The sequence below is a fragment of the Meriones unguiculatus genome, chromosome 1 (assembly GCF_030254825.1).
Source record: "Meriones unguiculatus strain TT.TT164.6M chromosome 1, Bangor_MerUng_6.1, whole genome shotgun sequence".
NCBI classification, from domain to species: Eukaryota; Metazoa; Chordata; class Mammalia; order Rodentia; family Muridae; genus Meriones; species Meriones unguiculatus.
The window spans coordinates 9,773,730-9,789,283 of record NC_083349.1 but is presented as its reverse complement, the minus strand read 5'-3'; the positions used below and the strand labels follow the sequence as shown (position 1 = coordinate 9,789,283).

At 50.3% G+C, this 15,554-nt stretch overlaps 1 protein-coding gene across 2 annotated transcripts in view; it reads left to right on the top strand.

Moving 5' to 3' along the window:
• Positions 1-10,006, top strand: part of Chst15 (carbohydrate sulfotransferase 15) — an 80,337-nt gene extending 70,331 nt beyond the window's left edge. For both annotated transcript variants that reach the window (XM_021636539.2, XM_060381254.1), the window contains 2 exons: positions 4,834-4,981; positions 7,304-10,006. In XM_021636539.2, the coding sequence (XP_021492214.1) occupies positions 4,834-4,981; positions 7,304-7,494 (339 nt within the window). In that variant the 3' untranslated portion in view covers positions 7,495-10,006. The remainder of the gene's footprint in view (positions 1-4,833; positions 4,982-7,303) is intronic.
• Positions 10,007-15,554: the final 5,548 nt, after the last annotated feature.

Below are 15,554 nucleotides of genomic sequence, written 5' to 3'. Positions count from 1 at the left end.
CTCAAGAGTGAAAGTGGTCCAAGCTGATTGGATAGTGATGGACTCTCCAGTGTTGTCTGCCCACCAGCCTGGGGCTGCGTCTTGATGCAGGCCCTCCTGTTCCTGGGGCTTGCTTTTACAGACAGGGGTACCAAGGCTCTGTTAGGTTGCCTTCTATAGCCAGCTATCCCATAGATGGAGCATCCGAGGCCCAAGTCTAGGCTTTGAAACTCGGCTTTCTTCAAGGCTCCTGTGTGTATCCATAAGTCTCTTCTTTAACAGTCCCTATTCAGCAGGCTCTGGAGGGTGGGAGAAGGCAAGTGGTCTGTTCGGAGAATTCAGATGTGCCTGGATGCAGCCTGCCTCAGCCTTCTATTATGGCCCTTCTGGAATTTCCTGTTTGTGATGATGGTGTGAAACTCTCTGCAGAAGCCTGCAAGGCGGGTGGGAAGACAGGGCCAGAGGGAGGCCGGAATAGGCCAGATGAACAGTGAGGGGTGAGATGTTTGACTAGTGTGGCTCCCAGAAGAGGTGGGAACACTCTCACCCAAGCAGTCACTACCCAGTTCTCTTTCTGGAAGGTCTCAGAAAATTCAGAGAGGAAGGGACAGACATAGGCTCATACCAGCCTAAGTTGGCTGGTGTCATGGGTGGAGGGAAGCAGGGCTTTGGGATTCCTGACATAGGCAGAGTTGGGTTTAATATCTGTGAACTGGGCTTCTCCTGCCCTGTGAAAGGGTCAGTATCTGATAGAAACAGGTCTGGATGTGGTGACATTTTCATTCCACCCAGAGGTATGCCCTAGGAAACACAGCCTGCACCAGCCAAGCTGGCTGCATTCTGGCTGCCTCTAAATAGTCTTCCTAGAGACAGGATATCCTCGGCTGCTTCCTCCCACAGAGAAGGGGGCTGTGCCTGGTGTGTTTCCTCTCCTCTTGCTGTCTACAGGCCAACTGAACATAGGAACACCATTGTGACTGGGTAGGAAGTTCATGGGTAGCCGTATGATTCTCTTCGCCTCTGGATGTGCTGGAAACATCCTTACCTAATATTTGTCAGGTCCATTGGTGACAGACAGGAAGTATCTCATTTCAGTTCATTGCTCACTGGGTACTGTCCTAAACTTTACACCCTCACTGACCTCTGAAGTCGCTCCCATTTTACAGATGGGGACACTGAGGCTCACTGAAGGTGTACTCCACCGGAAGCTAACAACAGTTCTGCTAGCCTTTGAAACCTGTCTTCCTTTCCTTGCTCTTCAGAGTGGTTCTGAGACAATGCCAAGCATGACGACACCATAGCCTAGTACCTCTTGGTCTAAGGGAGAGCTCCAGGGGCATGGCGGTAGACAGGGTGGCTGAAGTCCAGAAGGGACTCTGCACAGGAAGAGGAGTAAGCAGTTAGGAATGGTGAAGACATTTCTTTGGGAGATGTTTTATTTTCCCCTCTGGGATGGGAAGAAAGTTCCCTTCTTTCTGTAGATGCAGCCCATTTACAGCATGGGGCATGAGGCCTAGTGTCCTGAGTGCTGGCACTGTAGGCGTGCCCACTCCAGCTAGCCCTGCTGCTTTATATAAAGGCCTTCATATGTCAGCTCACTGCCAAGGGCCTGTCCCCTTCCTTAGTCCCTTCTTCCCCATCATGGTTCACAGAGTGAGGTCCCTGAGAACTCATCAGATGGGAGCTTCCTCCTATGTCTTGTATCAGATATTGTGGGGGGGCACAGATGTGGACACTCATCTAGTGTGGGGGAGGGTGCAGGTGGGGAGAGCCATCTTCCTAACTGGCCTGCTGTGCATGTGTGTGTGCTCAGGTATGGGAACCCCCGGGCTTTGGACCCTTCTCTGTGTTTCTTCTTCTCCCTTTACATGGTTCTCCTGCCTGTCCAAGAACTTACTGTTTAGATCTTTTTAAATCTGAACCACTTTCTTCCCCCCACACCACCCTCACACCATAACACATGTCATAGTTGGTGATGACAGGTGTCTGTCCCTCTATCAGTTTAGAGGTGTTTCTGAGCAGTCAGGGTCATGCCTGGTCAATGGCATCATATCCCCTCTGCCTGGTGTGGTGCCTGATACACTGAACTCACAGTATTCGCTGAACAAATGAAGAAATGAATGTCTGAGTGGGGATTTGGGGGGCAGAAGAGAGCCTGGGTGGGCAGGGTCAACTGAAATTGGGGGAAACAGTGAAGATTGGAGCATTACGTGTCTGGGGCAGAGTTGGGCCTGTAACCAGGTTCAACTCAAAACTGGATCTCCTCAGGTGCTTTCTGGACCCCTCTAACATGTTTGAGGTACTTCTTGTGCCTTCCTAAGATGCTGCTTGGGCTCTCCATAAGGTGCTCCCTGGGCCCCCTGAGGTGCTTCTTGGAACCCACAGGGGGCTCACTCTTTACTAGAGTTTCTCTGTGGTGGAACAAGCATCACATCCATGAGGGACTGGATCACATCATGTGATTTTGTTAGGAGTTAGCTGCTGAGTCCAGGCAGACACCTCTGCTCCCCACCCCCCCCATCTCTGGTTCTTTGTTAGTGAGTTAGGTATCCATAAGTTCAAAGGCTTTGGCGTTTTCTGATTTTAAATTTTTTTTTGGCCCTTGCCCTAAATATCTTCTCTATATTGGTTCTATTTTGGTTCTCATTGTATTTTGTTTTCTGTCCTATGTTGGACAGACATGAGAAAAATGAGACTTTGGGGTGTCTCTGGGGTGTCTTCATGGTGTTGTTGCATGCATAAATGGTGTCCCAGAAGGGCCCAGAGCCCTGGCTGAGGGAGGAATTTCTGGAATCAGTGGATGGGAAGCAAGCTCATTCCTTGAGCCAGAGCATTTGTAGGAATCCCATGTCTTCCCTTCCTGGGACCAAATCTGCCTTTGAGGAAGGCTTTGTGCGGTCAGGACTCTGTCGGTCTTTGTCTGAAGGCAGTGGTACACTCTCACCAAGATATGGTTTTGGAAGATGCTCTGCCACCAGGGCAGACACAGGGACAGTATCCAGCTACTCTAAAATACCAGTGTCCTATTACTGACAGTCACTTCCTTCCCTTCTGGAAAGTTGTTGAGTTACAAAAGTCATTTCTATGGAAGTGATGAGCTTGTGAGACCAAGCTGGCTGTAAACTGGCTGGGAAGAGATGGAGAGAGCCTATGGGGCTCTGACTTAGCGTAGTGTTCTCATCCCTATTCCATCTTGGAGGATACATGTGTATTGTTACCGAGTCTGACACATGCTCATGTTTTTCAGTCCCGGTGTGTAAGGTAGCACCAAAGCAAGGGTTAGAGACAGGTAATGAATTTTGGAGACAACTTAGCTATTGCCTCTAATAGTTTTCCTTTCACCATTAGAAACATGATGAAATGGAAAAAGAAAAAAAGAACAATGAGTTTAATACTGTGTTCAGCACTTCCACCAAGAGCTGACATGAAGGCTGACACAAGGCTGTGCATGAGGTGACTTGATGGCCACGCCCCCAAGAATCTCAAAAGTCAGGTTGGTCAGGGAGAATGATGAAGAGTGTTTGTCTTAAAAGAAATGAAGTTCCCAAGGAGGCACCTAGGACTGATGGGAGCCATGGAGGAAGAATGAACTGGAAGTTGGAGGTAGCTCAGGACTTTCCAACTGGAAAGCCTCAGGGCCCTGAGCCAGGGCCAGCCAGGGTCTGCACAGTGCTTTACAAAGCAATGCTCACAACGTGGAATGACAAAGTGTAGAAAGGAGAGACGGGAGAGCCAACCAAAATCCCTGTGGGTGTCTAGCAGGTCCTGATGGGAGTAGACAGAGAGACAGTAGGAACAGGGAGGTTGGAGTGGTGAGTCAGTCTCACTTCTGATGCCACCTGTGAGTTCTGAGGCAAAGTCACCAACTAGGGCTCACAGGACACACCAAAGGCTGCTGTGACCATAACCACAACTCACGGCATGGAAAGAATTTCGCTCACATCAGCGAGCGAAAGTGAATGGGCAGAGTCCCCAGTCTACTTGTCCCTTCAGAAGGTAGTTGGGAGGTGGTTGCCAGCTCCTTCCAGCCATGATAGAGGCATGATAACATGACCACAATGAGGAACCTTGACACCCCAACTTGTAATGTCCAGAGTTCTTGTTGGGGTTCCATCACATACTGATCCTCTAGTTAGTCCAGAGATCAGAGCTCTATCAGAAATGACTGTATTAGCTTAACTGGTGCTCACATTCTGGGGACGTGAAATTGCTTTTGTTGGGTAGGGCAGTCCAGGGGCCTTAGCAGCCACCTTCCAGGACAGAGGGCGAAAATCAGACCTGTTTTTGAGTGAGTTGGTTCTTTACTCCCAGTTTGCAGTTAGGCATGAGAGAAGGAACAGCGTATTGACTCGGGAAATGCGCAGGAGGAAGGTTTTCCTGTGCATTGGTTTTATCCCCCTCCATGGTTACATTTGGAGGACATCACAGGCTTTCATGGCCATGGTTGTCCTTATGTCTCACCGTGTCTGGGTTGTCTTTGAGGTGTCTGTTCTTGACTTTTCACAGCCTGTCGTGATTGACAGCAGGGAGACAGCCACCCACGTTATGCAGAGAACTCATATGCCCTTGACATCTTTCCTCTGCTTCTGCTCTCACTTGTGAGTAGAGGTTGGAGTCATCTGCTGTGAAGATGTAAATGCAACCCAAGGGTGGGGATTCTTTGCACACGAGGCACAGAGTGCCTTTCATTAAGATTTGACTCGGGAAAAAAAAAAAAAAAAAAAAAAAAAAAGATTTGACTCGGGAAGCTCACTGTTTGCTAAGATGGGTCTGTGGTGCTTTACGGAGAGATGTCCGTCATGCTTTGGGCTGGGGAAGTTTTCCCTGCAGTAACATCCTCTTCCTCCTTCCCAGGTGAGGCTCCAGGTCGGGCTGTATGCTGTGTACCTTCTGGACTGGCTCACCGTCTTTACTAAGGAACAGTTCCTCATTCTTCGTCTGGAAGACCACGCATCCAATGTCAAGTATACGATGCATAGGGTCTTCCAGTTTCTGAACCTGGGTATGTGTCATGCTTCAGACTGTGGATCTCGGCACCAACTACAGGGATATGGGTTTTCTTGTGTGCGTGCGTGCATGCGTGCGTGTGTGTGTGTGTGTGTGTGTGTGTGTGAATGCGCGTGCGTGCGTGCACTCGAATTACACACAGGTAAGATGTTAACATCTGTTGTCTTCCTTGGGTATCTCATTGAATGCAGCTTGCTGCTTTGGTTAGCCTGGCTAACCAGGGAGTCTCAGGGTCTACCTGTTTTGTCCTTCTCAGTGTTGGGGTTATGGGCATGTACTGCCACACCCAGCTTTTTGGGGGGATGTTTGGGATTTAAGCTCAGGTTCTCAGGCTCACAGAACGAGAGCACTTACAAACACCTCTTCCTCTGAGGCGACTCCCCTTCCCATGGCATGTGGGCTCTTTAGGAGCACACTAGGTCAAGCATAAAATGGGAAGAGATGGGCTCTGGGAGGCCCAGGGACTCTTGAAGGGATGGCAGCTCAATTCCCATTTACCTAGTATCTGCTGCATATGACATTGTGCATGCTCTGGAGAGGAGGCACTCCTCTGAGAGCTTTCAACTTAGCAGGAGAAGGAACTTCCGGTCCAACTCCCAGAGTGACTGTATTCTAGGGGGAAGGTAGGTACTGTCACAATAGGCCTAGTGATGACTGGGAGACCCCAGCTGCTGAGGGACCACAGAGGCATTAATGAAAGGGAGGAGAATATGGATTAAATTCTAAAGCAGTTCAAGGTCACAGTAGGTGGCTAGGACAGCCCAACAGGGTCCTGGAATGTGGAGGTCTGGGTACTGCAGTGATGCTCAGCCTTCCTAATCCTGTGACCCTTTAACAGTTTCTTATGTTGTGGTGATCCCCAACCATAAAATTATTTTTGTTGCTACTTCATAACTGTAATTTGTCTATTGTCTCGAATCATAATGTAAATAGTTTTGGAGACAGGCTTGTCAAAAGGGTCAGGACCCACAGGTTGAAAATGGGTGGGGTATTGCATCATCTCAGGTGTTGCTGGGGAATCTCTGGAGTCAGAGGCTCAGGGCCTCCAGCCTGAGGACGTCCGCTGAGGGGGCGCTCTCCTAACTGGCCATTCCCTGGGCTGGCAGAGGCCCATACGAAGGTGAGGGGTGCTGCCTGGGTGTGGATGAACCACCCAAGGGCAACTGCTGAGGCTGTTAATGTCAGGTCACACCACTTTCCTTCACGGAACATTTCCTGTCTTTCAGTCTAATAACCTGACCTGGGAATTTTTGTTAACTGAATATTTCTTGAAACATATCTGGCCACCACTGGGATTTAGGACTTTTAAGCCAGTGAATTTTTTCTTTCTTTTTTTCTTTTTTTTTTTTTTTAGAGCTGGTAATGGGTTGGAATATAGACACTCTATTTCCCATTAAAGACTTAGAACCATTTTTTCTTTGATTTGGCCACCTATAAATCTCCGGCATTAATGTGGTTGCCTTCTGTTCCTCAGAGGGACATAACTGTAAGGTCGGCTCTCTGTCTTGCATAATCCTGAGACACTGAACTGTGGTGATTTTAGTAGGGTCCTACAAGCTTGGGGTCCAGAAGTATGAGGAGCTGGTCTAGTGACCGGGGGTTGAGTCAGGAAGCAGCTGGTGACCCAGACATTTGAGATTAGGAAGTATAGCTTCTTTTGCAGCCCCTGCTGGTCTGCCCTGGGGCCTCTCCCCAACTGATACGATTGCTACAGGTACAGGGACCACTGTTCCTTTGCCCTTAATGGCCACTTCACAACAATAAATATGAAATAAAATTCACTCAGGCTCGGGTCCCCTTGTATCGCTCAAGAACCCAAAGTGGGCTGAAGGAGAAGGCATACCATCTCCTAACACTAGCAGGGCTCCCCTGAGAGCAGGCATGAGCTTGGGTTTTAGAATCGCTTTACAGTGTGTAGTGGTTCCTCCCTTCCTTGGTCTCTCCAAGTGGATCCAACCAGATACTTTCTTTTTATTTTAAGAAAGATTTGTTTGTTTTATGTTATCTTTATGTTGGTTCTGCCTGCATGTACATGTATCTACCACATGTGTGCCTGGTGCCCTCGGAGATTGGAAGAAGGTATCAGAGCCCCTGGAAAGAGGAGTTATGGATGGCTGTGAGCCACCTGTAGGCACTGGGTGCCTATAGGTCCTCTGCAAACAAGCGTCATTAACCACTAAGCCATCTTTCCAGTTCAACCTATCTTCTTATAGGAAAGCCTTGTAGGAGTATGACATATACCTGGGACTCTTATGAGGTCCCATTCACCTGCAACCACACCTACAGTCTTACAGGGCTACTTTCCTTCTCATTATAGGACCTCTAAGCGAGAAACAAGAAGCTTTGATGACCAAGAGCCCTGCATCCAACACCCGGCGTCCTGAAGATCGCAGCCTGGGGCCCATGTGGCCAGTCACCCAGAGGATTCTGCGGGACTTCTATGGGCCTTTCAACACTCGGCTGGCACAGGTCTTGGATGATGAAGCATTTGCCTGGAAGACAACATGAGGGCTGAGTCTCTTTTGTAGGAGCTGGGCCCACTGACTCTGTCATTGCAGCAACTTTGAAAGTCCACCCACAGTGTGGAGAAAACTGCTGGAGCCCCACCCTGTCTTACTCTCCCAAGGCACCTGTTAGTCGGAACTATTTTTGAACATTTTCTTGCCATGTTCAGCAGCTCTGCTCTTGATTGCTGGACTCTTCCACCTGAAGCCTTGGAAAGTATACTGGGACAAGGCTTCTGTCTGTTTCCAGTGTGTCTTGGAGCTCAGGAGGACTGGCCGGCCCCTGGTAGGAAGAGAATGCTATGGTAGGCCACAGACCAGGCCTGCCCTCCTTCCTCCAGGGGAGTTTGTCTGGGTTAGGGTTGGACAGCTCTGGGATCCGATCAAGCCCATGCTCACTGAAGGCCATGCCCTGGGGTTCACCAGAACCACCCTTCATGTGTTATTTCCCAGGGCGCCCTGCATAAATCGCTAACCCCATGTGTACAGGAAAAGGAGCCGCTTCGAGAATGGAGACTCTTTCAGTTCTGTTCGTATCCCCGAGTCAGTCCTTCAGCAACATCAGAAATAAGCCCTGCTCCCTCTGCTGTGCTCAGAAGAAAACAAAAAGTCGGCTTTGGCAACAGGCTCATCTCTCTGACCTCCTGTTCTGCCCCAGTAGACTTTATTTATGCCCAACATAGAAAAGGAGCACTCTAAAACAAACTGCTTCTTGCGTTTGACTGGCCCTGCCCCTCTTTTCTGCTCCTTTGGATGTTTTCTCAAGGAATTCAGTTTATATTTGGAAAGGGAAGTTTTGCTGTTGATGCCAGAACAGAGCAACCTCATGGCAAAGAACAGTTGGCGGAAAAGGAAGTGAAGCCCTCACCATGTGTGGGGGGTCACCAGAGAGTGCGGGGCCTGCTTCTGGTTCTGGTTGGTTATAGGCTCCCTCCCCCATCTTCCTGTTGGAGGAATCTTTTATCCGAATTCTCTGTCATGTACGGCCAAAGTTCCATAACTCACTAAGGGTCTCAAGACACCCGTATCCTCAGAAACACGTCTCACAGACTAAGCTTGGGCTGCATGTGGTGTGGTGATTAGGAGATAGCTTTGCTCTATGGACCTTTCCAGGCCCTTCAGCAGGTTGGTTTGCAATGGGATACGCTAAGGTCATGTCATTTCTTAGAAGGCCCCAGGGAATTCCCGAGAGAGAGAGAGAGAGAGAGAGAGAGAGAGAGAGAGAGAGAGAGAGAGACAGAGAGAGACAGAGAGAGAGAGAGAGAGAGAAAGAGAGAGAGAGAGAGAGAGAGAGATTGAGAAACCAGCTTAATCCCATTTGGCACACAGGACCAGGTGGGAGTGTCACAAAGCTTTGCACCGAGCGTTGCCAAGGGATGCTGAGGCTGTGTTCCCAGGCCAGAATCCTGTCCACCAGCATCAGGAAGTGAACACACTACATCCCCGACTTGTCACTTGGATGTGTGAGAAAAGCTGGGCTCTGGTGGCAGGAGGATGTGTGAGTCGTTCTGCTGTCCACCTGGTTGGAGATGGGACTCTCATCTCATTGGAAGGTTCAGAGAGAATGCTGGACATCAGCATGGACAGGGCCAGTTCTGCTTGTGAAGGGGGCCGTGTGTCCCGAAGCCTGCATTCCAGGACAATTCCCCCTTCTCTCACAGCCGCCACTTGGCTCAGCAACCCGTGGGGGAATCTGGCCTGAGTACAACGATGCTTTGGGAAGAAATGATGACTTCAGAGTGAGAGCAAGAGTGAGAGCAGGCGAGCAAGAGAGAGAGAGGTGTGAGAGCAAGCGAGAGAGTATTTATTTCAGATAGAGTGTGTGCGTGTGCGCGCGTGCGTGTGTGTGTGTGTGTGTGTGTGTGCTTGCTTGTGTGGGGGTGCTTATACTGAGTGGGTTCCCCTCAGCTATCTTGCTGATGAGGCTTCTCCCTCCATTAGAGACACGATGCCTTTATGGATTAATTTCTTCACCAGTTAGCCTGTCATTTCCGGGACACATCTCACCACCCCCACACCAACCACGAGTATAAGATTTTTCTTCCTTTGCATGTGAATAACATGTAGCATAATTATGCTTCTTACAGAAGTATTGCCAAAGGTATTATTTCCAATATTATTTGGTTCATTGCTGATCTTTTTCTACATTCAGCCCCTCCCTTTCTGCCGCCAGAGGCTGTCCAGACCCAGTTTTCTTTCTACTGGTCTCTCCCCAGGGGTCACCGTCATTGCCTCTGCTTTTGCTCTGTTGAAGACTCCTTTTGTTGAGAGCACAGGTGGTGTTTTGGGTGATGGTTCTTGAGCCTGTCACCCCAAACCAAAGCGAAACACAGACTTGGTACCGAAAACACTTCGTATTCCCAAAGCTGTGTGCCAGATTGTATGAAACCTTCCCTCTCTTTGTTATGTAAAGTATGATATGCGAGTCACATTTATTCTGTTTTTATTCATATTTAATGTAATTAAAGATGGTCCCACACAAATGGTGCCTGCTGACAGCTGGCCTTCTATCACAAGCTTGCTGGCCAGTTCTTTCCATGTTGTCCTGTGTGTGTGAGCAAGTCCCAGGGAGGGAAGGTCAGCACCTCCCCTGCCTTACTGGAATTCTCACGGAGTGTGGGAATTCTCATCACAGAGAGATGGGCTGTGATGCTCATGGCAGAAAAAAATTCCAGAGCAGACACAGGGCCACATCTGTTCCCTGGGGAATCCCTGTGGAGGTCTGCTGTGGTTGAGAGGGTGGGAAGTTCCATCCATCTCCGATAGTGGCCTTCACAGGCTCTTCAGACATATAAGACTGAGTGACCTCTGGCCTCATGGATGTGAGTTTGAGATCCTTAGTGCCTCTGAGTGTGCCCCGTCACTAGGTAAGCAGGGTCCTCCTGGCACTCGAGGAGAGCTGGAGGGAGGAGAGGGTATACCAGTCAGTGTTGGCCTCTGTAACAAAGTAACAGATAAGGTGCTTTACCTGTCTTCTTTCAGCGAAACTCCACTCCTTAGGGGTTCCACAACTTTCCTCATCTGCATCAGCAGCTGAAGAGCAAGTGTTCAACCACATGAGCCAATGGGGACATTTCACATGCTTACTCTGTCAGAGTTTAGGTACAAGTCTGAGCTTGGGGTTTCTCAGGGCCTTCTTTCCATGGCTTCCTAGTGACTGCTCTCTCACCTCCTCATCACACAGCCACCCTCTGTGATACCCTTTCCTCTTTTCATACAGGTGCCAGTGAGACCATAAGGGTCTCAGGTAACTTCAGCACCTCCTTAAAGGACTTCTCTTCAAATGCAGTTACACGCTCTACTCATTTGGGACAGCAACACATGAATTTGGGGAGAGAAACAATTCCAGCTTATTTCATACTTAGAAGCTTGCGTCATGCTGCACACAGAATGGCCCTTTGGGCAGTCCCACAGTTCTGGGTCCTCTCTCCACAGCACTGCTCCTTACTGTGGTGTGTTGGGTGTGAGGCTGGACCTAACACAGCCTGGGGCTGGCTTCACTCAGCAAGAATGCTCCTGCCTGAAGAAGGTAGAGGATGGTGGGATTTAAGAAGCCAGACAGGTCAGGGCATACCCCTGAAAGCTACTGTTTCCTCTCTCTGGAGCTCTCCCAACCCTTGCTGCTAGGAAACAGACTTCACAGCCTGGGTGGTGCTGTTGAGGATGGTATTTATCTTTTGTGGTAGAGATGACATCCTGAGGACAGCCTTGGGCCCTGTGGGCAAGGCCAATCCAGTAGAGACTTGCAGGAAAAGTTAGGTTTGAGGAGTTTGGTTTTCCCCCCTCACTCCTCCACTCCACTGAACTTTGGGACGGCTTCCCTGAAGGGCAGTAGAGAAGGAATGGGGTGGGGCAGGGACTGCATTACAGAGTTGAGTGAGCTTTATAGCCACTGCTGCAACAAACCATTTGAACTTCAATGCGCTGCTATCCCAGAGAGCTTAGAGCAGTATCCCTCCTTAAAAAAAAGCCTTTGGAAGAGCTTCAGCCTCATGGGTACTTATTTCCGTGATGGCTTCAGACTGATCTAGTTTCCATGACCCCAGCCCCTTTCCAGTGATCACTAAGGTTATCTTAGTTACTTAAAAAAAAAAAATAAGTTTCTCATTGTACAGTCCTGGAGGACAGGAGTCTCACATCAGGTACCATAGCTGAAGCAGGGTGCGAGCTAGGCTGCGTCTCCTGGGACTGCAGGGCAAACTGTGCCCAGGCTGCTTTGAGAGGCTGCCAGGTGCATTGGCTTGTAGGCTCCTTTCCAGGGTGCTATATTTAGGCTCTGTCTCTGTCTCCCTCTGCTTCTCTGGTCATGTGGCCTCTGTTCACCCTCTGCCTCTCACGGGGAACCTTGGAGTTACGTGAAATAATCTGTGGTTACAGCCCCATCTCAAGATCTCATCTGCAAAGTGTCTCTTGCCATGTTAAGGGAATAACACATCAGTAGGTTCCAGGGCCTGTGCTGTGGACATCTTCAGACGCCATCATGCATCTGACCACAGGAGAGTGGCCTTGAAGCTAGGTAGGCCAGCAAGTGAGATGCAGTGGGTATCCAGTGGCTGGACCCCTCTGGTTTACCGTGGGGAACCCTAACATGACTAAGGGGGCAGCAGATCAGTAGAGGCTCTGAGATAACACCCTAATGTTCTGTGATGGCAGGAGTCTCAGCTGCAAACTCGTTGGCTTGTGGCTTTCCCCAGGAAGCTCACCTGGCTGCCTGCTGTGTACCCTAGACAGGACTACTTGGGGCTGAGACATGGCTTTCAAGGGCTTGGGGTTGCCTTTGCTTTTCAGTGCTTGTCAGTCGACTTTGGCAGTTCCCTAGGAGCAGCCCTGGGCAGCTTTGAGTCCGGCTGTTGTTGAGTTCATCATGCTTGCAAAAACAATCGCTTATAAAAGTTTCAAAAATTAGAATCCCAAGAGAACTTCAAGCTCATACCCTCCCTGGCCCCAGCGTTTGCAGAGCTGACCTCCAACCCCACTGGCATCCATCTACATAATAGCCTGGGCTGGCCTTGCCTTTCGTGATCTCTGCCCCATTGCATTGGCACAGGCCCTGGTCCTGGTCCTGCCTGTCTTGACAGCATTCTTCCTCTTCTATCTCTTCCTTTGCTGCTGATCATAGCCCAGGCAGAAGAACTATCTGTGGGCAGTTATAGGGTCCTTGGATCTGCAGGTTGCTATCCCAGGAGGAATGACACGGGATCAGTGATGGGAGACTTCGGGTGACCATGCCAAGCAGAGATGTGGGCTGGAGAGGAGCAACAATGTACCTACTCAGTTGCCACCTGTATGTGGGTGTGTCCTGTGCCGGGTCTTCAGAGCACTGGGAAGAAAGAGCAGCACATGACAGCAGCCCTGTGATGGGGCATAGCCAAGGAGATGAAAGGAACCTTCTATTTCACCATGAAGAACCCCTTGCTAGGGTAGCAGTCTGAGAAGGGGGGAGGGGTCAGGCTTCTTCTGGGCTTCTCAGTGAGGAAGACACAGGTGCCCTACCAGCTTTCTGGGAGTTCATAAGAAGCTCTTTGTGCTTTGGAAGGCATCAAGAGAGGCAGGCCCTAATCATGCCTAGAACCATGTGGGTCTCAGTTAAGGATGAGATATGGGTCACAAGTACACTTGTGGCCTACCCAAGGTGAAGTAGTGAGGTGACCATGGGGACTGAACTCAACAGGTCCCTGAAGAATCCTTTCCTGGCTTAACAGAGACAGGCTGGGAATGGAGGTGGGGAGGTGGTACCTCCCTTGACTTTAGCTATTCTCTACCAAAAAGGATGCTCCAGTTGGCACCCTCAAATTCTCTCTCTGAGAAGGCTGGCATGGAAGAAGATGGAGAGCCCTGCCTCTAAAGGCCAGTGTCCCAGCAGATCCACTTTGTAACCATGGATACACTACAGTTCTGTTGTCCTCATGAGTGGGTATCAGAGTACAAGTAACAGAGAGACTGCACACCTTCTTGAAGTCAGAAACTTAGCCTCCCACACAGACTACTGGGGGGCTGGCCTGTGGTGAGGTATCCCCCAAGTCCTGAGTCACAGCCTGAAAAGGACGGCTCCACCCCCTGGCCTCAGGCCTGCCTGGGCGGCACTAAGCTACACACCCAAGCCAGAACTTGTTCAAAGAACTAACATCTCATTTTCTCATAAATATTTTCTGAACCTCTACTTCGTACAAGGCACTGGGCCAGGCAGTGGGGCGTGGCTGGCCTGTAGTTCGTGTGCTCACTCATCCATCCTTTCTGTTTTCAGTCAGTATTTGTGGGTTATCCATGAGTGCCTGGTATTTGAGAGTGAGCAGAACAAGCCCCAGCCATGTGGAGCCTGGAGCCGAGGACAAGATTTGATCATTTACCCAAAGCATCACAGAACTCTGGCAGCCATGAAGAGAGGTGATGGGGACAGTGAGCCCTTCAGCTGGAGGCTTCCACACCCTTCTTAGCCTCTGTTCTTTGTCACCTCCCTGGGTGCTCACTCTCTAGACCAAGCCTGACAGCATGGCTGGAACCAATGACTTGGGTTTCACCAGGAAGGGTAAGGATGGCTTCCTCCATGCCCAGGCCCTGCTGGAGCCCATACTGGCCAGATCAGCTCAGAGCCCTGCTATGAGTCTCTACTCTATCTTCCCTGAGAGCCACTGCACATGCTCCATTCATTCTTCTTAGGCATCAGGCACCTTCTTGCTCTAAAAGGCCAAGTGTCCAAGATACCCAAGTATAATAACATTCAATTAGCACAGGGGTTGTCTCAGAGGCTGGGGGCAGGAAGGGGCAGATAAAGGTACAGAGGGTGACCTGAAGGAAGCACTCAATGAAGGTTTGTGGGAGCAAGAGCGTGGGTAAGAGAAGTGTAGGGTGAGTCCTAGAGGGAGCAGGCCCTGGCTGGGGAGCTCAGCCTGAAGGCTGAGGTAGGCTTTGTGAGGAGGGAGTGTTGTGGGGGAGGGGGGAGCCCATGCTCTTCACCACTGTGCCATTCAGGCTGGAGAGGCCACCCTTGACCCCAGAGGGTACACCAGCTTGGAATTCTGGGCTGGAGCTGGGAACTCAGCAAGAGAAGCTGTGACATCAGGGACTGGCCAAGACCAGCTGTGGAAAGGCCACTTGAGCAGGAGGGCTGCAACCTTGTCTATGGGAGCCCACTGGTGCAGGCTTGAAAAGAGGAGGAGGAGGAGGCACAGGCACCATGGCAGGAGGTGGATGACCAGCAAGGAGTTAACATTTCAGAAGAAGAAAGCTGTCAGAGAGGCCTGTGGGGCTGGGAGGCTGGGCTACAGAAGGCACCTGCTATCCACCTGAGAGGCTGCGCCAGCTTTGTTAAGCTGAATGTCACTCACTCTAGAAGGAATCCTTACCAAGAAAACATGGCCTGTTCCTGTATTCCCAACAGTGTCACCGGAGAGCAATCCTTTTCTCTCTGTTAAATTCATTCCTAATGGTTTCCCAGTTTGCTCCTGGGGCCTTGCCAGGCTGGATTATTCCTAGAACACCTGAGAGTCACTCATATACAGGAATGTCAAGGCAAAGCCTAGGAAATCCCTCATCTGTAGATCTTTAAGGGGCTTGTCTCTCCCTCCCTCGTCCCCTTGGTGCCAGGCAATCAAGGCAAGTCCTATATAAAGACACTCCATATAAAACTCGACTGGATGACTGGATGGCACACCCCCTGCTCACGTGATTGTCCCCAGTTCTTCCCTAGGGAAAGGACAGCCAAAGGCCTTACTTCCCTTCTTTCGCTCCCTCCTGGCACACGCTGTGTGGGATGGCATAGGGTGGTCCAGCTTCATGGTGGAGCTGTGAGCAACAAGCTCTCTCTCTAAGGGACCCCTCATGAACTGGCCTAATGAAACCTGAGGGAATAGGACACGTTTGACAGCCTTTCCCACGGCGACCCCGGAGCCCCGAGTGGCTCTCCTGGACCTATTATATCCACCCCTAACTCCGCTAACTGTGCTGCTCTTCTTTAAAGCCCTGGCATTTAGGATGCCAGGCATGCAGGATGGAGTGTGAAGGCCTGTCTGTCCCTCTCTCTACCCAGTCGTAACCACCCTCATCTCATCTGCAGCTGCTGCCCTC